Source organism: Scyliorhinus canicula, chromosome 4, assembly GCF_902713615.1.
Source record: "Scyliorhinus canicula chromosome 4, sScyCan1.1, whole genome shotgun sequence".
NCBI classification, from domain to species: domain Eukaryota; kingdom Metazoa; phylum Chordata; class Chondrichthyes; order Carcharhiniformes; family Scyliorhinidae; genus Scyliorhinus; species Scyliorhinus canicula.
In genome coordinates this window covers 171,584,108-171,607,936 of record NC_052149.1, presented here as the reverse complement: position 1 = coordinate 171,607,936, position 23,829 = coordinate 171,584,108, and the positions used below count along the sequence as shown (strand labels likewise).

General features: G+C 45.5%; 2 protein-coding genes across 4 annotated transcripts in view; one reads left to right on the top strand and one right to left on the bottom strand.

Annotated features, from left to right (window-relative positions):
- Positions 1-23,829, top strand: part of LOC119965166 (EF-hand calcium-binding domain-containing protein 9-like) — a 583,421-nt gene that overhangs the window by 415,468 nt on the left and 144,124 nt on the right. The window lies entirely within an intron of this gene.
- The window catches only part of stk10 (serine/threonine kinase 10), a 136,129-nt gene that overhangs the window by 72,349 nt on the left and 39,951 nt on the right, over positions 1-23,829 (bottom strand). For both annotated transcript variants that reach the window (XM_038795537.1, XM_038795539.1), the window contains exons 3-4: positions 3,594-3,642; positions 337-486 (exon numbers count right to left, since the gene is read on the bottom strand). In XM_038795537.1, the coding sequence (XP_038651465.1) occupies positions 337-486; positions 3,594-3,642 (199 nt within the window). The remainder of the gene's footprint in view (positions 1-336; positions 487-3,593; positions 3,643-23,829) is intronic.

Below are 23,829 nucleotides of genomic sequence, written 5' to 3'. Positions count from 1 at the left end.
CCTGCTCTTATAGCATCAGTATTTACATGGCTGATCCATTTCACTTTCTGGTCATTGGTAACACCCGAGACAACAATAAGAATTTCTTGCAACCATCTCCTGGGACTGAGATGATTGAACTCCAAAAAAAACAAAAACATTATTTGCACTATTTATGACTCCAACCAGCAGAGTTTCCACCTGGCTGCAGCTCTGCCCACACATTTCTGAAGATTTGAATGTTTTATTGTATTTTGCACTAGGTTTAAAATATTATATCGCTCCCTTCCTTTAGACCTTCTAAAAGTGCAGACGAACATTTCATGGAGAACTATTTTAAACAAGCAAATGCCTTACCAAGTTTAACATTGCCATCCTGGGATAGTAGAACGTTCCCCGCCTTCAAGTCCCGATGGATGATTTTCTGGCTATGCAGATAATCTACAGCTTCCAACATCTGACGTGCAGCAACACGGATCTGTGGTTCAGTCAATCCACGATCCAATTCTGTGGAAGAAAATGTCACATCACAAATATGCAAATTCCAAAGGAGGAATGAGTGCTAGCAAGAGGTGGCAAGTTGGGCTGTAGGCAGGGAGAAAAGAAAAAGATAGAATTGGGAAAAGAGGGATATGGGATTTGGCTCTTTGGGGCAATTCCTTTCAAGCATAGGTTAATTTAGACCGGGGAACAAGAACATAGTTGTGGTGATGTTTACTTTCTATCACAATACACCTCAAGACCCTGCACGGTTTTCATAGCAGCAGGAATGTTTCTCAATTTCAGAGGCATGTTGCTGCTCTAAATTGGGATGGGGGAGGGGGGGGAGAGAAGGAGAGAGAGAACATGAAGGGGCTTGTATAGCTGTCAGTTGAGTTTTGACATTACGTGGAAGGAATGAAACAAAGTTTAGTTACAAAGAAAAGTCGACTGTTTCACAGGCTTCTGAATGCAGGGGATGATCAAGTAACTATGGCTATTTAATTATTCTCATTTAGCTTCAGATTTTTGGGATCCATGTTAACAGAAGTTTGTCATCGGCTAACAGCAAAAAAAAAAGAAGATTAAAAGAGCAAATTAAAATTGCTGGAAAATACATTTTTTCTAAGCTTTTCATCTTGCACTCATCAAGATACCCATGTCAGGGATTGTGTACACATGAGGAGAGAGTGCAATGGACTTCGATTGGTAGAAGCATCGCTATGGGGTATGCACCAACTAATGGTGACTGACAGTTAACTGCCAAGCACTGCTTGAAAATTCTAACTAGTCAGTTTGACGCTGAATGTCAAAGCATTACCGGGAGGAAAGAACCAGCAAAAGACTATCATTAATTTTGTGAAGATGAAATAAGCGCAATGTGTATATATGTTCTTTCTGTCTACAAAGAACAGGGCCCTATGTATAAATATATGTAACTTCCAGTACACACTAATACACCACACTGCAAGCCTGACTGATGCTTTTAAATTGGTTGTCAATGTAATTTTTAGCACTGAGGATTATTTAGCAAATATTGTCCAGTCACAAAATCACATCTAATGTTGGACACTGTATTGAGTTTTGCACACTGGCTGATTGAGTATGGTCTCTACTTTGCCCAGTAGAAGGGATAGGTTGTTTGATATGATCTACCATACCTAGCATCACACCAGCACTGAAATTCATATACCGCATTTATCATTTCCATTGAATCCATAGAATCCCTACCATGCAGAAAGAGACCATTTGGCCTACTGAGTCTGCACCCACTCTCTGAAAGAGCATCCTACCGAGACCCACTCCTCTGCCCCATCCCCATAATCCCACCCAACCTGCACATCTTTGGATTGAGAGAGGAGACCACAGCACCCGGAAGAAACATACTCCGACACAGGGAGAAGGTACAGACTCCACACAAGACAGTTACCCAAGGCCAGAATTGAACCAGGGTACCAGTGCTAACCACTGTGCCAAGTGATACAGGATGATGGGAAGCAACCTGTAGTGGTGAAACCACACATGTTGCTCCTGCGAATGAAACGGCTAGATTCACCTGTGGCTTATGAAGATACCTTGCCGTCCCAGAGTAATCGGAGGCAGACTTGGCACTTTTCTGGGCCGAAAGTGATGGCCTTGGGCCTGTTCAGGATTTTGCGCGATATACAGCGCAAAATTATCTGATCGTAAATCCATAAGATGTCTTTGATGTGCCACATTTGTGCATCAAGCTTGCACGGTGAGCGGGCTTGGATCCGATTTACAAGGTTGCCAATAAGGCCAATCTTATAGCATATGGAACTGTAAGAATCCCAATGCGTGTATTGAGCATTGAAGCTAGGCTTGAGGTATATGAATTTTAGTGCCACTGCAATGCTAGGTATGTAAACCATGTGCCCCAAAGACAGGCAGATACATCAAACAGCAGGTCACTTCAGCTGTTTGCAATGGGCAAACTAAAGTGATCATCATATACGATTCTGTAATTGGACAATATTTGCCAAATAATCATCAATGTGCTAAATATTATGCCGACAAACAATTTAAGATAGTCAGTCGGGCTGGCAGTGTGGGATATTTTCATGTACTAGAAGTTCCCTATATATTTTTTCACGGGGCCCTGTTATTTGCAGACAGATGAAACATGTACTCATCAGGTCTGTTTCACGTTCACAAAATAGGTAACAGCCATTTGCTGATGCTTTCCTTAGGGAAATGCCCACCCCAATCAGTCAATCTGCCTGGTTTAAATTTTCAACCAATGCTTAGCAGTTAATTGTCAGTCACTATTATACATGATAACACCTCTGGCAACCAAAGTCCACTTGCCAACCAAATCAGCACTCTCTTCTCATACAGTATAAAGTTGTTGTTTCTCCTGACATTGGTATTCGTGCAATTCTCCTGATGAGTGCAAGTCGAAAAATTTTGACAAAATGTATTTTTCAGGAATACTCAACCAAACAAAGTATCAAATCTTCAGCGCTGCTGTGGGATGCACTAGAGTGAGTGTATGGGATCCGCAAGATGTGACACATCACAACACCATCTACTGTTTTTTTTCAAAAGTATTTTTATTAAGGTTTTGCAAAATTTTTCAAAATAAAACAGTAGTAACCATAATAACAAAACAAACTAGAATGAACATTAACATAGTGCAAACAGAGAATATACAATAACAATTAAATAGACATTGCCCCACCTGACCCAGTCTTCCCACACCATCCCAATGAAGCACTCACCCCCACCCCCACTGATTGCTGCTCACCACCTAAAGTTATATTCGTTCCTAGATTACGGGAAAGGCTACTTGCATTTTAAAGTAACAAATCAAATATGTATAATTGAACTAGTGACACATTTGGGAGTGATTCCCAGTGTGAAATTACACAATGGAAGGGATTTAGAGACAGCCAGGGAGAGGCAATTCTGGGGTTGCTGAGGTCCTGGAACTCTTTGCAGATCCCAGTTGGGGCCCTGTTATTCCACCAGGCCCATACGGATTCCACAGGTTAAAAAAAATGTATTTTTTAGAAATTACGTAACTATCAAATTTTCATAGTAACCAAGGTTGCAAATATTTAATGTACAAAATAACAGCTTGTTATTCAAATCTTAAGGCACGGAAAGCTTACCCAACATTGTCGCATCGACTGCACCACCAACACAGAACTCGATCATAATCTTTAAAAGGAGAAAACAAAGTCAGCTGGGTGAACATTTTGGGACAAAGTGAAGTTTTGTGCAGATTTTTTTTTTATATAATCGCAATATATATAATATATTAAATATATATAATATATATATAATAAATATATATATATATATAATAAATATATATATATATATTAATGTTCGTATTGGTACATCTCCAACAAACCACATCACCGATCACCCACTTGGGTGAGGATATTATGTAAATTAAAAACTTCAGCTTGACCAGTTGACGGTCACGTGTAAGGAAGGAATCATGGTGCAAAACCATTCTGCACACACGCACACACCTCTAACTCGGAGGTGTTTTCACAGTGCTGGTGTACAATAAGGTGACAAATTCACTAAAATAAATAAGCAAGAATTTTCTTTAGTTCTTCACCAACCTCATAACAACAGGGAGAGAGCGCCTTAGGGAGAACAGCATCAGATATTAAAAACAAACTCCCATAAATTCACCTCAAATGTTAGATTTATGCAACGAAAATATTCACGATATTTAGGACATCATGCAAATAGAAATTTAACAAACTGAACTTTAATCATATCCCATTGTAATCACCTGAATGGAAATGCTATCAAAAGGATGGCCAGATAGATAGAATTTACAGTGCAGAAGGAGGCCATTCGGTCCATCGAGTCTGCACTGGCTCTTGGAAAGAGCACCCTACCCAAGGTCAACACCTCCACCTTACCCCCATAACCTAGTAACCCCACCCAACACGAAGGGCAATTCTGGACACTAAGGGCAATTTATCATGGCCAATCCACCTAACCTGCACATCTTTGGACTGTGGGAGGAAACCCACGCACACACTGGGAGGATGTGCAGACTCCACACAGACAGTGACCCAAGCTGAAATCGAACCTGTGACCCTGGAGCTGTGAAGCAATTGTGCTATCCACAAGGCTACCGTGCTGCCCTGCTTGAAAAGGTAAATAAATAGGATTGGTCGGAAGCTCCCTTTCACTTCTAGCCAACATTGTTGGTATGTTCCATGACACCAGCTGCAATGACCATTAGGTCTTTTCTTGTCTTCTGGTTCTGTCTTCTAAGTCATTTGCGACACATCCATCTTTTTGCAGAGTTACCAGCTGCATCCTGATAACATTGTCGTCCTATCAGGTGGGTTGGTTCAACTGTTTTCCAATGAATTATCTTAATTGCACTGAAGTTCATGCTTAAATGTCACATATCGATTGATGAAAACTAGAATGTACCTCAGTCATCACAGAGAATATCACTTTCATGTGCACAATGTTCTCAGTATATCTTTCATTCATATTTTATCAAATGATAAAACAATTGATTTTTTTTACTCCAACAATTCACATCACATCAATTTGAAACTCTATTAAAGTCTCTCCAGTATTGATTTTGAACCTGTTGGATTGGCTAAAGTCAGTGGGACGGCTGTCTGTCAGGTACATGTGAAGCAGCAAGTATAAAAGCATCTACTGATGACACTAACAAAAATAAAATCATGCAGAAAGCTCAAAAGAAATTCAGAAAAAATGCAAATACACAACATCTGTAGAGAGCATCGACAATTCATGAATATGCACCCAAAGAATAAAACATCTGCTCTTCCCAGCCATGCTAATTGACCTGCCTAGCTTTTTTCTGTTGGTAGTCGTAAGGAACGTTTGGTGACCTGCCCATCGCTTGAACAAGCAAATGTAAATTAGCTCAAAAACAGGCATTTCCCATGACAAGTGAACTTCCTTTCATCAAAGCCTGTGACCTCCCCTCCCCAGCAGCAACAGTCAAGAACCGAGTGGTGTGATGATAAAAAGGCCCCTTTTCCCTTGTTAGTGCTAACAGGACGTGACAAATGTCCTGTCTCATCAGTATACACCAGCTACCATACGAGTTACTAAAAGTGAAAATAACATACTGCAGTCCTAAATCATGAAACAAACCAAAAAAAAAATCACAATTATTGCATGCAAATCATAACTATTATCTGCCCAAAATAGCTAGTAAATTTCCATGATCTCTTGCCTAATATTAACTTTTTAAAAATCGCATAAATGATTGGACCACTATAATCAGATTTTTGATGGTTTACACCTTGACATATCACCAAAGGCTTGGCCTACTGCCTGTATGTATACACGGGTAATTAATTAAACACTCATTCCAGAGAACAAGCCCCTACCTGATTCACATCTAGCATTAGAAAATGGTGAATCCTTACACATCCATGGCTCAAGATCAGAGTTCATACTGAATTTTCTGTGGGATCACTTTTGGGATGGGGGTTTGAAATGGCATTTTGAAGACTGTAGTCAAGCTGTTGGCCATCAACACTTAACTGGAAATTTTACAACTTAAAGCTCTACTCAGTGCAACTTGCAGCAATGAGCAACAGTTCCTTCCTCACTTGTGGCATTCATGAGGATACTGACTGACCATACATCTCAGCCTCCAACCACAGCCCAACTCTGGAGGTTGCTGCAATAATGATATTTCATTTTTTGTTTGGAAAGAAGATTATTTGAAATCAACATTGCAAGGAGGCACACTCAGGTCCCCCTGTGCCACTGAACTCTCTGGAAAAAACATTCATTGATTTTATAACTGGCATCTTACCTTGAATGAATAAATCATCTAAGTAATAAACAAGTAAAGTGTGTATATCACAGCCATAAAATTATTTCACTGGGAACACCCAGTTAAGAGAGAAATCAGGAGATAAAAATGGGACACGAGATTGTCTTGATAGATAAGGCAAAGGAAAATCCAAAGAGCTTTTACGGATACATAAAGGGCAAAAGAGTGACTAGGGAGAGGGTAGGGCCTCTTTCGGATAAACAAGGTCATCTATGTGCGATCCACAGGAGATGGGAGAGGTCCTAAATGAATATTTCTAGTCAGTATTTACTGCTGAGAAAGGCATAAATGTTAGGGAAAGGCATAAATGTTAGGGAAATAAAAAGTGACGGCTCGAGGAGTGTACATATTACAGAGAAGGAGATGCTGGAGGTATTAAAGCGCACCGATAGACAAATGCCCTGGACCTGTTGAAATGTATCCCAGGACATTGTGGGAGGCTAGGGAGGAAATTGCCGGCCCCCTAGCTGGGATATTTGAATTATCAACAGCCACAGGAGAGGTGCTTGAAGATGGGAGGGTAGCAAATGTTGTGCTCTCGTTTAAGGGCTGTAGGGATAAGCCTGGGAACTATAGACCGATGAGCCTTACTTCTGGAGTGAGTAAGTTGTTAGAAGGTATTCTGAGGGTCGGATCTACAGGCATTTGGACAGGCTCGGGCTAATTAGGGAAAGTCAGCATGGCTTTGCAAGGGGAAAGTCATGTCTCACGAATTTGAGCGAGATTTTTGAAGGGGTAACCAAGAGGTAGAAGAGGGTTGTGCAGCCGACGTTGTCTGCATGAACTTTAGCAAGGCCTTTGACAAGGTATCGCATGGTAGGTTGTTGCAGAAGGTCAAATCTCTCAGAATCCCAGGGGAGGTAGCCAATTGGATACAAAATTGGCTTGGTGACCAAAGCCAAAAGGTGGTTGCGGAGGGTTGTTTTTCAAACTGGAGTAGTGAATAGTGAAGGTGGTCAACAAAATCTTGATCAATTGGGGCAGTAGCTGATGAATGGCAGATGAGAGTTTAATTTGGATAAATGTGAGGTGATGCATTTTGGTAGATCTAATCAGGGCATGATCTACTCAGTTAATGGTAGGAAGTTGGGGAGAGTTACAGCAGAAAGAGATCTAGGAGTACAGATTCATAGCTCCTTGAAGGTGGAGTTGCAGGTGGACAGGGTGGTGAAGGCAGCATTCCGCATGTGAGATTTTATTGGTCAGAAATTTGAATACAGGAGTTGAAACGCCTTGTTGAAGTTGTACAAGACATTGGTAAGACCACACATGGAATACTCTGTTCAGTTCTGGTCAACCTATTATAGGAAGGATATTGTTCAACTAGAAAAAGTGCAGAAGAGACTTACGAGGATGCTACCAGGACTTGATGGTCTGAGTTATAAGGAGAGACTGGATAGGCTGGGACTTTTTTGCCTGGACCATAGACGGGTTAGTGCTGATCTTATAGAGGTCTATAAAATAATGAGGAGCATAAGTGGCATCTTTTCCCAAAGATAAAGGTGTCTAGAACTGGAGGGCGTAGGTCTACAGTGAGAGGGGAGTGATACAAAAGAGACCGAAGGGGAAATTTCTTCACACAGAGGGTGGTGAGCACCTGGAATGGGCTGCAAGAGGCAGTGGTAGAGGTGGGCATGATTTTGTCTTTTAAAAAGCAATTAGATAGTTACATGGGCAGGGTAGGTATAGAGCAGGAGTTCTCAACCTTTTTTAATCCATGGACCCCTTTTCCTCTTAATTTTTTTTGTGGACCCCCATGGCCATTCCACAGAAAAAAAAGCTTCTTATATGCGTGGTAAACTAATCCTAAAGTCCATCTACCTTACAGTGAGGGTTGGAAACGGATTAGCGGTATTTTCGTACGTTGCCAAACTTATTCTAATATGAAAAGTAATGAAAAAAACTTTTTACTGACTAAGTTGAATTAAATTACTCTAAAAATAACCAATTCATATCAAATATACACAGTTTCTAGTGATTACTGTGTTAAAGAGAGAGAGAGAGAGAGAGAGAGAGAGAGAGAAAGGTGAATATTCATCATGAAAACAAACATTTTTTTCTTCTACTTGATTCTCAGTAATAACAATTGTTCTGAAGTAGAATTGCTTTATGGACCACTAAAATATCACCGTGGACCCCCAATTCGGTATTTTTTTTGTGTGGACCCCTAGTAATGTTACATGGACCCCCATGTGGACCCCGGTTGAGAACCACTGGTATAGAGGGATATGGGCCAAATCCAGGCAAGTGGGACTAGCTTAGTGATAGAAACTGGGCAGCATGGCATGTTTCCATGCTGTAAACATCTGTGACTCTAAAAGAAACCTGAAAGACTAACACTGGGCTGCCGTTCACTGTAGCTGGTGGGATTCCCATAGAAAGAAATCAGTTACCACAGCAACAGAGGGATTCAAGGATTTTTAATAACAAGGGCATAGTCACAGAACTTGCACTCAATTATTCAATTGATCAAATCAGTATGCAGCTGCCGCCCATGTGTCTTACAAAACACAGGACAATGGGATGGGAGTAAAAGGTAGCACAGCTCAGGCAGATACTTGATCTCATTTGTCTAGCGGCTTGTAGATAAGTAGTGATAAATACATGTTTGGCGATGTTATACTACACATGTGCCTTGGATTAAGATTGCCGATTATACCAATATGTAATCCTAATTTTTAGTTGTGAATGGACATAGATGATTTGTAAACAAATGTATTATTCCGATTGGTTTATGTTAATTACTTGAAAGATAAAAGATACAACAACTGGGTATTTTCTGTGATCGGACAGCTGGCAAGCCAAGTAGTTAACTCCCCTGCTTTTGCTTGAATAAAGTAGTTCTTGGAACTGAAACTTGGTGTCGTCTGGCCAGTTGGGAGTGAGGAACAGTATAGTTGACTCTTTGTGACACTCCCGCAAGATTGTCTTATTTAGTACAGTAAGGATTAAAAGACGGAGTTAGTGGAGTATGTGACTGTTGCAGTAACGTTTTGTTAAAATCCTGGTTTTGAAAGACAGCCAGGCTTTGGGCTACAGAGGTGTAATTAAAGCATTGTAAAAGGAAATCATCATTCATTCCAATCATGTCTGTTGTTTACCTGAAGAAGGTTCCCTGGGGCGTAGATAATTAGAGACACTATGCTTAGCTTTAGTAAGATGATGTAGTTAATAGGAGGAGCACAAGGCTGAAACTGCCAGGTGTTTAGTTTTCAATTCAGTTAAAGGTCAGACTGTGAACAGACCAGCAGCTTCTCTCAAAACAGAGAGATTAGATTTTTGCCTGTGAACAGAACGCCATTTCTCAGGTCTGAGGAAGGAGCTGCACTCCGAAAGCTCGTGTTTGAAACAAACATGTTGGACTTTAACCTGGAGTTGTAAGACTTCTTACTGTGCTCACCCCAGTTCAACGCTGGCATCTCCACGTCATGAATACATTCACCACAGACTCGAAGGGGAGCAAGAGGGCCACTAGTGAGCAGTGGTGTTCTGCTTGAAAGTTTATTTTTGGGCTAGTGTTTGAATGTACTTGGGAATCCAGGGAAAAGGAATCTTGGAAGGTGGGATAGAAGCTCCGCAGGTGGGCCGTAGACATCTGAGTGGGAAGACATTTGGAGAGAATTAAGGCTGGAACTTCAAATGTGGAAATAGGAAAACCTTGTAAGAAGGACGAAGTTTCTGTTAGATTGGTTGGCTCACCGTGAGACAACATCTGGGTGGCATTGAGAAATCCACAAAACCAGACTTCACACTTGCTCTGAACGATAAGAGTGCCAGACAGATTTGTTCATTTTATCTTTACAAACTTGTATAGTAAAGTTTGTTTTTATTCAATCAAAACTAGAGGAATCCTGCGGTTTTACTGCAAAAGCAGGTGTTTTGAAACTCAACTATTATCTACTTGAAACAAAATGTTTAGTCCCCAACTGGATCACCCCCCTGACCCCAGGGTCTGGAGAAAGATTGCAACGGATGAAAAAAATGTTTCACTCAAAAACCCAACCCAATCTCGGCAGCAAGGGAAAACTTTGAAAAGCAACCTACTCCCCCGTTAATTATCACCAATGACAACTATAAATTTTTACATTGAGTTTAGTTAACGGCACACTATTAAAATATGGTGCAGAAAATTCTCATGATTTCACTTAGTCAGCTGCCAAAGGTCCACACACAAGAAACTGAATGGAAGACCCCCCCCCCCCCCCCACAAAACACCTTCAAATTTATCTCGAGGGGTTCATCATCTTTGCATCCCAATGAAAAATACCAGAGCGCTCCAACCCAGGCACTGTGTAAAATAAAATTCAGGTAATGATAGGAACTTGATCCCTCCGTTTATTGACAGTAAATGGACTTGGAGGGAAAAGGTTTCCAGGCTGTCCCCTCAAGCATTAAGCAATTTTCCAAGAAAGTTACTGGCAACAAAGAACAAAATCAGCTGAATTCCTGGACATGGATACAGACAGCGTCGCAATGAGAAACGGAATCTCCCACAGAAGCAACACCGCAGCTGTCCTAGGTATTATACATAGAATGTTTATAAATGTAACCCAGTTGGTACTTGCTAACTTATGATGCTTATTATTAGAACTCCAATGAAGCAAGACTCAGCTAATCTTTCCAGATACTGCACTTCGGCTGGAGGGGAATTATAATCTTACTGCAACACTCAGGTAACAGACTGGAAAGCAATGTGACGTGTTTAAACTGAGTCATCCTTCTTCTAAGTATTAATGGCCTACAGACCCAAGGACACTACTTCCATACAAATATTACCCTATTCTTTACTGCCTAACATACACAGTTTATTGTACTGTATCACTTCTCAAAAGAGTAAACTTCACATACACATCCAAAAGTAATTTTAAAAGCAAAACCAAAATTATGGCAGTAGAGAAACAAAGCAGTTCTATCTTCACGGAAATGAGGAGCACTGCAACACCAAAACTCTAATATTAGATTCAGCTGTTGAGAAAACACTGAAGGAAGTATGTAAGTATTCCTTGCAGATAGTGCCCTGAAGACAGCTGCAAGTTCACCCACTAAGTGGCCTCTGCACAAATCAGCATTTATTTCCCCTTCAGGTTAATGACCTCCCAGGCAACATCACAAAAAAAAGGGAGATTTATAATCCCACTTATTTTGCTACTGTTACATGTATTATTTTGTTCTCAAATCCCTTCTCCCCTGAAAGCAATGAACCAAAAAACTACAATTAAGCCTTATATTCAAAAAGGCATATTTGTGCATCCCTGAGAATTTTGGAAAGGGTGGGAGGAGGTAAGCAGAGGCAAGACACAGACATATTTATATTCATGAGCGTCTTTCTCCTTTTCTTCCTTAAATCTTAAAAAAAAGCAAGTTTAGGAAGGACCGTGTTCAAAATCTACACAAAAGGAAACCATTTAATCATAGAATTTACAGTGGAGGCAATACTATGGGCAATTTTGGACACGAAGGGCAATTTAGCATGGCCAATCGGCCTAACCTGCACATCTTTGGACTGTGGAAGGAAACTGGAGCACCCGGAGGAAACCCACACAGACAGAGGTAGAACGTACAGACTCCGCACAGTGATCCAAGCCAGGAATCGAACCTGGGACCCTGGAGCTGTGAAACAATTGTGCTAACCACTATGCTACCCATAAAAATCCTGTAGTGAGCAACCAAAACACCGACATGCAGTTTATATTTTACATTACTTTGGGAAGAGACAGACCGCTACTAATGTCTTGACAGAAAATGTATTTTACCAGGATTAGTAACAAGGGTAGTTAGTTGTGTATGAGCCACACATTTTCATAATGCACACAAGGCCACTCACTCACTTATGAAACCTGTAAAGGTCACATGCAAAGCCAAGTCAAGAATCATTTTCATTTTAATAAATAACATATTCCTTTATCAATTTTACCCAAGAGGAACGATAGCCTGCATCCTGCACTGAATTTAAATGGATATGGTTTGCATCAAATTTATATGGAAACAGAAAGCAAATTACTGTCAGACAAACAGGCAACAGTTTCAGTCTTGCAGGTTTGAGTAAAACAACAGCTGCAACAATCTAGTGCATGAAATGCAGTAAATTATCCCAAAGTGCTTCACAGGAGCACAATTAAATATTTGTTTGGAAGGTATTAGGAGGGGTAGCCAAGAGCTTGTTTAAAGTGATAGTTTTAGGGACAGCACAGTGGCGTAGTGATTAGCACTGTTGCATCACAGCACCAAGGACATTGGTTCGATCCCGCCCGCTGTCCATGTGGAGTTTGCACATTCTCCCAGTGTCTGCATGGATCTCGCCCCCTCAATCCAAAGATGTGCAGGCTAGGTGGATTGGCCACGCTAAATTGCCACTTAAAATTGAGGAAAAAATAATTGGGTGGTCTAAACTTATATGTTTTTTAAAAAGTGGTAGATTTTAAAGAAAACGTTAAAGTAGCGGAGAAGTCGTGAGGCAGAGATATTTGGGTCAAAGCTTCAGGTCCAGGCAGCTAAAAGCATGGCAACCCATAACAGGGATATGCAAGAGGACAGAATTAAAGAAGTGCAGATGTATTGGAGGGCTGGAGGAGAGTACAGGGATAGCGAGAGCAGAGGCTATCTATGGAGGGGAATTGAAAACAAAGTTTAAGACTTTTAAAATCAAAGTATCAGACTGGGATCAAATCTAGAATTGTGGCAGATGGGGTGACGGGGAAAGCGGGACTTGGTGTTCAGTTACAGGGAGAAAAGTTTAGAGGAGGCAAGGTGAGATGATAATCAGGAGAGTATTGAAATGGCCAATTTTTGGAGCTAACAAAAGCATAGATGAGGGGCTCAACAGCAGCTTGGCTAAGAATGGTGGAGGGGAACCAGTGTTAGGATGAAGAAGCCTTGGCGGCAGAGTGGATATTAGGTTGGAAGCTCAGCTCAGGGTAAAATAGGATGCCAATGTCTCGAAGGATCGGATTCAGCCTCGAGTGCCCATGGCAAGACTACATCATTAACATACCACCTATCTCAGATATTTTGCACACCAATGTTATTCACTCACATAATTGCTCACAAGAGGTCAGATACTCAATCCGTTACCAATTTCAAATTTGAATATTCTTTTGTCAATAGACATAAACAAATTATGGTATTGGCTGCTGTCTTTAATCCAAGATTTTTTTTTAAACAAATCAGAAAATTATGTATTATGAAGAAAACATCTGTTTCAGATTTGGGTTTGCATGAAATGTAGGTGGTCAAAAGCACGAGACAGAATTTGCAAACACTCAAATGTTTTGAGATCTCAAACTATTCATTTTACTCAAGGTGCTGGTTTACCAGTGGCCTGTTATGTTCTGTGACACAAAATTGATAAACCTCAAATATACTTGTGCATTTCTGCATCTGGGATAACTGGTGCCATCTGTTAGACACCTATAGAAGTTAATCGTGAAAAGTGCTGATTTGCAATGTGATAATCCAATGCATAAACTAGACCTGAATGCATATTTTAAAAACTGCAAACTTGGGATTATAACTTCACAAACTAAATATAAGGAGGACAGGGACAGCTAAAAACACAAGGGGAGTTTCTATAGTACCTTTCACGGCAACTAACTGCCAAAAGTGCTTTCCAGCCAATGACTTTTTGTTTTAAAAAGTGTAGTCAGTTGTAAATTAAGAAACACATTGGCCAATCAACCACAAACAACTCCCATTTACCAGGTACCACAATCTGACCATGGACTGCAGTCAATGCGCACTAAATTCCCTGGTGGAAGAGTAAAGGACGAAGCATTATGAGTACCAAGTACCAACAGCACCGTGATCATCGATTTTAATGTTACTGATTGAAGGATGAACTTCAGCCTGGACACTCCATATCTGCCATTTAGCTTCTTTGAAATCTTGCCAAAAGATATTTTAAATTCACCAGATGGGATCTACGTCTCATCTAAATGGCATCCAAAATGCAGCTGTCCTTTAGTACTGCACTTGCATCAACTTTTATTTTTTTTTTTAGGTGAAATTCGGAAGTAGGCCTGGAACCCACAACTTTGAACTCAAGGGGCGAGGGTGCTACGCACTTAGCCACAGCTGACACATAAAACGTTCAAAGATTCTGGTGGACTTTAAGTCGTAAATAAAGCTTGCCAATTCCACACCCTTGCTGCCCCCCACAAATCAAAAATGACTGCTGGATATATTATTCTTCCAAAAAAAAAGAAGCTGCCGAGTCATCCGAATAAAGTTTAGGAAACACAATTTGTCACAGGAGTAAAGGAGGAATGAGAGGAAAAATATGACAGTTCAGATACAAGTCCGGTACATTACTCTTAATTCCAACGTCACTGATCAAAACACAACTTCAATGCTACTTCTTAATTTTTCAATCCCAAAATAACTTCTGTTTACCACCCGTTTGCTTCAATCTATCTGACATCCTATCTGGCTGCATCACAGCCTGGTATGGCAACTGCTCGGCCCAGGACCTCACAAGAAACTTCAGAGTCTCGTGAACACTGCCCACTCCCTCACACGAACCTGCTTACCATCCATTGACTCCATCTACACCTCCCACTGCCTGGGGAAAGCGAGCAGCATAATCAAAGACCCCTCCCACCCGGCTTACTCACGCTTCCAACTTCCTCCATCGGGCAGGAGATACAAAAGTCTGAGAACAAGCACGAACAGAGTCAAAAACAAATTCTTCCCCACTGTTACCAGACTCCCAAATGACCCTCTTATGGACTGACCTCATTAACACTACACCCTATATGCTCCATCCGATGCCCATGCTTATGTAGTTACATTGTATACCTTGTGTTGCCCTATTATGTATTTTTTTTCATTTCCTTTTCTTCCCATGTACTTATTGATCTGTTGAGCTGCTCGCAGAAAAATACTTTTCACTGTACCTCGGTACACGTGACAATAAACAAATCCAATCTAATCTACCGAATTATGTTTTCTTTTTTAAATTTAAAGATGCCTGGGAATCAGGTGAAAAATCCTCGGTTGGCTGGAATTGATACATTGCATATAGGAAGATGGTTGTGGTTGTTGGAACCAACCATCTCAGCCGGAGGACATTGCTCCAGGAGTACCTCATGGTAGAGCCCACGGCTCAACTATCTTCAGTTGCAGAGCAGCACGGTGGCCTAGTGGTTAGCACAATCGCCTCACGGCGCTGAGGTCCCAGGTTCGATCCCGGCTCTGGGTCACTGTCCGTGTGGAGTTTGCACGTTCTCCCCGTGTCTGCGTGGGTTTCGCCCCCACAACCCAAAAACAAATGTGCAAAGTAGGTGGATTGGCCACGCTAAATTGCCCCTTAATTGGAAAAAAATAATTGGCTAATCTAAATTTATTAAAAAAAACTATCTTCAGTTGCTTCATCATTGACCTTCCTTCCAACGCAAGGTCAATTGCAGTGTTCAATACCATTTACAACTGCTCAGACACTAAAAGCAGTCTGCATCCATATGCAGCAAGTTCTGGACAGCATTCAGGCTTGGTCTGAAAGGTGGTATATAACGCATGTGTCACAGAAGTGCCAGGCAATGACAGTTTGCTAAATTCCACCCCACCACCACACAATCAACATCCTGAGGATTACCATAAATCAGTAACTTAACTGAACCAGACATGTAAATACTTTGGCTTTAAATGCAGGTCAGAGGTTGGGAATTCTGGGGGAGTAACTTAGACTGACTCACCAAAAATCTGGTCCACCATCTACAAAGTTTGGGATGGAATACTTCCGAATTGCCTGGATGAATGTGTCTCCAATAATCCACCACTTAACATCTACTCCTTCTACCACTCACACGAGTGGCAGCCGTGTGCACCATATAAGATGCACCCCAGCAACTTGCCAAAGTTCTTTCAACAGCTCATTTCAAACGAGCAACCTCTCCCAGCTAGAAAGACTAGGGTAATCGATGCATGGTAACATTATCTCCAGCAAGTTTTCTTCATGTCACACACCCATCCTGACTTGGAACTGTATCAACGTTCATTCTCTGTTGCTGGGTCAAAATTCTTGAACTCTGCCCAACAGCAATTGGATGTATTTAGTAGACAGTGGCTAACCACCACCTTAAAGAATAATTAGGAGTGGGCAACAAATGTTGGCCAATGATTAGTCCTGGTTGGAGTAATTGGAAGAAGCGCAATGAAGTGTTTTGCGATAGAAAAGAATCAGTGAAACTGAAAGACAGTGGTGACACTGACCTTGGTATACAATGCAGACACTTGGGCAACATCGGGACAGGAACGACTGGATACTAAAGAGATGCAAGCATGGAGATAAATGCTATTTGATAGTGTGGTGCTTCTCAGCACACTGAGCACCGCAAACACCCTGCTAATCACAGACTACGGGACTCTGTTGCCATTCAGGCAGATCGTGCCCATTACGTTTACTATGAAACAGGAAATCCCAGAGCTCAGGTGCCCGGCCTCAGGTGAGTACGGTGACCGCAACCATTTTGGATGACCCCCTAACAAGGGAAACCCCGGATGCAGGGGAACATCCACAAGGCAAATATGGTTGATCCCGTCCATCGACTTCCGGTTGCAACCATGCGGAGCTAAGTAGCACGTTCGGCAGCTCCCGCTAGAAACGGACTTTTGGGCTCTTTTTAGGGCCCGTAACTGCGCTTGTTCGACGTTTCCCAGTGTGGGAAGGGGACAGCAACATTCCCCTGATAGTGTATGGATTGGACCAGGAGTGGGGCAATTAAAAAAGCGGCATTGCAGCAAAGAAAGGTGCGAGGGAGGAAGACCAAGATGGCGGCGGGCAGAGACCAGGCAGCATGGACACAGTGGGCGCAGGAGCAGCAGGAGTTGCTCCAGCACTGTTTTAAGATACTGAAAGCAGAGCTGCTGGAGCTGATGAAGGCTTCAATCGATAAACTGCTGGAGACCCAGACGGCCCAAGGGGCGGCGATCCAGGAGGTCCGGCAAAAGTTCTCGGAGAACGAGGACAAGATCCTAGGCCTGGCGGTGAAGATGAAGGTGCACGAGGCGCTCCACAAGAAATGGCAGGTGAGGTTCGAGGAGATGGAGAACCGGTCGAGGCGGAAGAACCTGTGGATTCTGGGCCTCCCGGAGGGGCTGGAGCAGGGGTGGGAAAACTATGGCCCGCGGCCCGCCAAAGGTCTTTATGCGGCCCACCAAGTCATATTTTTTTTTTTTTTTTTTTTTAAAAAGGTTAATGGGGGGGGGGCTGTTGGGTTACTTACTGGTATAGGGTGGATACGTTGACTTGAGTAGGGTGATCATTGCTCGGCACAACATCGAGGGCCGAAGGGCCTGTTTTGTGCTGTACTGTTCTATGTTCTATATGAGGCGCCCAGAATCATAACCGGGTGAAGTAATTATTTTACTTAATATACTATGCGGCCCTTTAAAATTGTGAATTTCTGAATGTGGCCCTTGCACGGAAAAGTTTGCCCACCCCTGGGCTGGAAGGATTGGACATGGGAGCCTACGTGGTCACCATGCTGAATTCGCTGATGGGAGCAGGGGTCTTCCAGGGGCCCTTAGAGCTGGAGGGGGCCCACCGAGTGCTGGCGAGGAAGCCCAAGCCCAGCGAGCCGCCGCGGGCAGTGCTGGAATGGTTCCACCGGTTTGCTGATCGAGAGTGTGTGCTAAGGTGGGCCAAGAAGGAGCGGAGCAGCAGGTGGGAGAACGCGGAGGTCCGGATCTACCAGGATTGGAACGCGGAGGTGGCGAAGAAGAGGGCCGGTTACAATCGGGCGAAGGCAGTGCTGCACAGGAGAGGGGTGAAGTTCGGTGTGCTGCAGCCGGCGTGTTTGTGGGTCACCTACAAGGACCGACACCATTATTTTGAGTCCCTGGAGGAGGCGTGGGCCTTTGTTCAGGCCGAAAAACTGGACTTGGACTGAGGATCAGGGCGAGGGGTCGCAGGGATGGTTGGGGATTGTTGTGTTGCGTTCCATGGGGGGTTGTTTGTTTTTCAGTGGTTGATTGGGCATTGTTTCAATTTGGTCCGCCGGGTGGGCTCGTTTGGGGGGGGGGGGGGGGGGGGGGGGGTAGTAAGGTAAACAGCTTGGGGGGTTGATGGTCGGTAGGGGTGATGGGGCCCCGCAGGGTTGGTGGCCTGAGTTGGGGGTAGTGGGACCGGGACTGGAAAGGGAGCTGCGCCAGAGGAGGCGGGGCCGGGCGAGTGGAAAGCGGGGACTTTTTCCCGTGCTAAGGGTTGAAGGGGGCGGGGCCAGAGCTGGGAAGCACGGCCTTTTCTCCCGCGCTGGGAGTGGAATGAGGACGACGAAACCCGGGGGGTCAATGGAGTGGCGGGAGTCAGCAGACTTACGGGAGTGCAATGGGGGGAGAAAGAGAACCGGGTTGCTGCTGGAATGGCCAAGGGGGAGCTGGAGTTGATGAAGGAGGTCGGGGCGGGGGTCTGCCGCTGTGGCGAACGGGTCGTGCAGGAGGCGCGTGCACGTGGCTGGCCTATTAAGGGCTATGGCTAGTCAGAGGGGAAGGGGGGGTGAGTAGCCCCCTGATCTGGCTGATAACCTGGAATGTAAGGGGACTGAATGGGCTGGTCAAGCGGGCCCGGGTGTTCGCGCACCTGAAGGCGGATGTGGCCATGCTTCAGGAAACGCACCCGAGGGTGGCGGATAAGGTAAGGTTGAGAAAGGAGTGGGTAGGGCAGGTGTTTCATTCGGGTTTGGGTGCAAAAACATCAGGGGTTGGCGATCTTGGTGGGAAAGAGTGTCGTTCGAGGCATCGGGCATTGTGGCAGACAATGGTGGTCGGTATGTGGTGGTAAGTGGTAAGCTGCAGGGGAGCGGGTGGTGTTGGTCAATGTATACGGTCACGGGATCGCTCTAGCTCTAGGACGGGTAGGAGGCCGGTGGCGGTCAAGGTGCTGAGGGGGTTCATGGACCAGATGGGAGGGGTGGACCCATGGAGGTTTGAGAGGCCAGGGGCCAGGGAATTGTCATTCTTCTCCCATGTCCACAAGGGATACTCCTGGATTTACTTTTTTGTCATGAGCGGGGCGCTGATTCAGAGGGTGGAGGATACGGAGTACTCGGCGATAGCCATTTCTGATCATGCTCCGCATTGGGTGGACCTCAAGTTGGGGTGAGGAGAGGGACCAGTGCCCGCTGTGGCGCCTAGAGGTGGGGTTGCTGGCGGGTCCGGAGGTGTATAAAGAGGTACCTGGAGGGTAATGACAATGGGGAGGTGCAAGTAGGGGTGGTCTGGGAGGCACTGAAGGCGGTGGTCAGAGGGGAGCTGATCTCCATTAGGGCACAAAGGGGGTGGGGGGGGGGGGGGGGAGGAGAGAGGGGGAAAAGATTGGTGGGGGAGATGGTGAGGGTGGACAGGAGGTACGCGGAGGCCCCGGAGGTGGAATTGCTTAGGGAGCGGCGTAGCCTCCAGGCGGAGTTTGATTTGTTGACCACCAGGAAGGAGGCGCAGTTGAGGAGGGCACAGGGGGCGGGATACGAATACTGAAAAAAGGCAAGCCGGAAGCTGGCGCACCACCTTCGGAAGCGAGAGGCAGCTGGGGAGATCGGGGGAGTTAGCGATGTAAGAGGGGGCACGGTGCAGATTGCGGTGGGTATCAATGGGGTCTTCAGGGACTTCTACGAGGAACTGTACCGGTCAGAGCCCCCAGTGGAGGGAGGGAGGGATGGGTCGCTTCCTAGACCGGCTGAGGTTTCCGAGAGTGGAGGAGGAGCAGGTGGCGGGGTTGGGGGCGCCGGTTGGACTGGAGGAGTTGGTCAAAGGGATAGGGAACATGCAGACGGGGAAGGCACCGGGGCCAGATGGGTTCCCGGTTGAATTTTACAATAAGTATTCGGACCTGCTAGGCCCGCTGTTGGTAAGGACCTTCAACGAGGCAAGGGAAGGTGGGGGGGGCTCTGCCCTCGACAATGTCAAGGACGCTGAGTTCCTTAATCTTGAAGCGGGACAAGGATCCCCTGCAGTGTGGGTCACATAGGCCAATCTCACTCCTAAATGTAGATGCAAAGCTGCTGGCAAAAGATTTTGGCCATGAGGGTAGAGGACTGTGTGCCGCAGGTCATACACGAGGATCAGACGGGGTTCGTGAAAGGGAGGCAGTTGAATACTATTGTACGGAGGCTCTTGAATGTTATAATGATGCCGGCAGTGGAAGGGGAGACGGAGATAGTGGCTGCGATGGATGTGGAGAAGGCCTTTGATAGGGTGGAATGGGGGTACCTGTGGGAGGTGCTGAAAAGGTTCGGGTTTGGGATTCGTCAGATGGGTGAGGTTGCTATAGGAGGCCCCGGTGGCGAGTGTGGCTACGAATGGAAGGAGGTCAGAGTATTTCCGGCTGCACCAGGGGACGGGGCAGGGGTGTCCCCTGTCCCCCCTGCTCTTTGCGCTGGCGATTGAACCCCTGGCCATGGCTTTGAGGGAGTGGAGGAACTGGAGGGGGGTAGTGCGGGGTGGAGAGGAGCATTGGGTGTCGCTTTATGCGGATGACCTGCTGTTATATGTGGCGGATCCAGTGGGGGGAATGCCGGAGGTGATGGGGATCCATAGGGAGTTTGGGGATTTGTCCGGGTACAAGGTCAATATGGGGAAGAGCGAGTTGTTCATAGTGCACCCGGGGACCAGGAAAGGGGATTGGTGAGCTTCGCTAAAAAGGCGGAGAGGAGTTTCAGATACCTGGGGGTCCAGGTGGCTAGGAGCTGGGGGGCCATGCATAAGCTTAACTTCGCAAGGCTGGTGGAGCAGATGGAGGAGGAGTTTAAGAGGTGGGACGTGCTGCCACTCTCCCTGGCGGGTAGGGTGCAGTCAGTCAAAATGACGGTGCTCTCGAGGTTTTTGTTCCTGTTCCAATGCCGCCCCATCCTGATCCCTAAGGCCTTCTTCAGGCGGGTTAACAGGAGTGCTATGGGGTTTGTGTGAGCACAGAAGACGCCGAGGGTGAGAAGGGTGTTCCTGGAGCGGAGCAGGAATATGGGGGGGTTGGCGCTGCCTAACCTCTCTGGGTATTACTGGGCCGCCAACGTGGTGATGATACGCAAGTGGGTGATGGAGGGGGAGGGGGCGGCATGGAAGAGATTGGATATGGCGTCCTGTGTGGGCATGAGCCTCGAGGCGCTGGTGACAGCGCCGCTGCCGCTTCCTCCAACGAGGTATACCACGAGCCCGGTGGTGGCGGCTACCCTCAAAATTTGGGGGCAATGGAGGTGGCACAGGGGGGAGGTGGGGGCTTCGGTGTGGTCCCCAATACGGGGGGAACCACCGGTTTGTCCTGGGGAGAATAGACGGAGGGTTTCTGAGTTGGCACAGGGCAGGAATTAGAAGGACCTGTTTGTGGATGGGAAGCTCGCGAGCCTGGGTGAGCTGGAGGGGAGGTTCAGCTTCCCCCCCGGGGAACACCTTCAGATATATGCAGGTCAGGGCGTTTGTTAGGCGGGAGGTTGTGGAGTTCCCACTGTTTCCGCCACGAGAGGTTCAGGACAGGGTGCTTTCAGGGACGTGGGTTGGAGAAGGGAGGATCTTGGCAACGTATCTGGTGATGCAGGAGGAGGAGGCGGCCTCGGTGGAGGAGCTGAAGGGTAAGTGGGAGGAGGATCTGGGTGAGGAGATCGACGAGAGGACGTGGGCAGATGCCCTGGGGAGGGTGAATGCCTCCTCCTCTTGCGTGAGGCTCAGCTTAATACAATTCAAGGTGCTGCATAGAGTGCACATGACCGGGGCAAGGCTGAGCCGGTTCTTTGGGATAGAGGGCAGGTGTGTCAGGTGCTCAGGGAGCCCAGCAAACCACACCCACATGTTCTGGGCGTGCCCAGCGCTGGAGGACTTTTGGAGGGGCATAGTGGAGACCATGTCAAGGGTGGTTGGTTCCAGGGTTGAGCCAGGCTGGGGGCTCGCAATATTTGGGGTGGCAGTGCAGGAGGTGAAAGAGGCCGGTATTCTGGCCTTTGCGTCCCTGGTAGCCCGGCGAAGGATTCTTCTACAGTGGAAGGATGAGAGGCCCCCGGCCGTGGAATCCTGGGTCAACGATCTGGCTGGGTTGGTTTGTTTTTCTTGATTGGGCGTGTATATTTGCCTTCATGTTAATTATTTCTGTATTTGTGTATACGGGGGGGGGGGGGGGGGGGGGGGGGGGGGTTGTTCGGGGGGGGGGGGGGGGGGGGTTGTTCTTATTTCTTTGTGTTTTTGTTGGTGAAAATTTGTGAAAACTTGAATACATTTTTTAAAATAAAATGGTTGATCCCGCCCACAGGAATGGGGGGGGGGGGGGGGGGGGGGGGGAACAGGGAAAAGGCAGGGGGCGGCACTAAGCTATGATTCTGCTTTGAAGAGCCAGTGCAGACACGATGGACCAAATGGCCTCTAGCTTCCTTCTGCACCGTGACAATTCTGTTAAATCCTTCCATAGCTTTTTTTGTTTCGAGTCTCCAATCCCCTCAGCCCGAAAACTTCCCACAATATCGGGGCACAGCTTCCAATTCTGGTCTCTTGTGCAGCCCAATTTTTACTGAAGCCACAATTGGCGGCTATGCCTCAGCACTGGAATTCTCTCCATGAGCTTCTCTGCCCTCCTTTTAATACGCTTCTTTAATCAAACCTTTTGTCACCTCTTGCAGTTAAATGAACTGAACGTGTCACCTATCGGCTCAGTGCCCAACAGGTGGAATTCACATTTACTGGATGAAATGCTAACAACTTTTTCTCATCATAGAATTCGCAAATGAAATCCATCGCTTCTTCTACCAAATCAAGACTGTGTGGGCGAAAAATGAGCACTTACAAAATTCAAGTATTTATGGCAGCTTTAAATTTTTTTTAAATTAGAATTTTTATACATGAAATGAAAATCGCTTATTGTCACAAGTAGACTTCAAATGAAGTTACTGTGAAAAGCCCCTAGTCGCCACATTCCGGTGCCTGTTCGGGGAGGCTGGTACGGGAATTGAACCGTGCTGTTGGCCTGCCTTGGTCTGCTTTCAAAGCCAGCGATTTAGCCGTGTGCTAAACCAGCCCATATCAATCCAAATCAAACACAAAATGGCAAGAAAACCCACTAAATTTACTGCACAGTAGGAAGTCTTACAAAACCAGGTTAAAGTCCAACAGGTTTGTTTCAAACACGAGCTTTCGGAGCACTGCTCCTTCCTCGGGTAAAAGAAGAGGTGAGACCTGAGGAAGGAGCTGCGCTCCGAAAGCTCGTGTTTGAAATAAACCTGTTGGACTTTAACCTGGTGTTGTAAGACTTCTTACTGTGCTCACTCCAGTCCAATACCTGCACATCATAAATTTACTGCCATATTTTCTTCTCTCCACATTGGGAAAATTTCTGTAACTTGCCAACCATTGTTTATATGTGAATTACCACTCATTAACTTCAGTGTCCTTCTTTTTATGGTTTTTCCCCTGGCCTGCCAGTCCTAGATTAGCAATTACGTGGCAATAGGTGGTCATGTGGTGCAGTGAGTAGCATCCCTGCCCGAGTCAGAACTCCAGGACTGAGTCCCACTCAATGACCTGATGGACAAAGAACGCAGCCAAACAGGTTGAGTGCCAATCCGCAAATCCTTCAA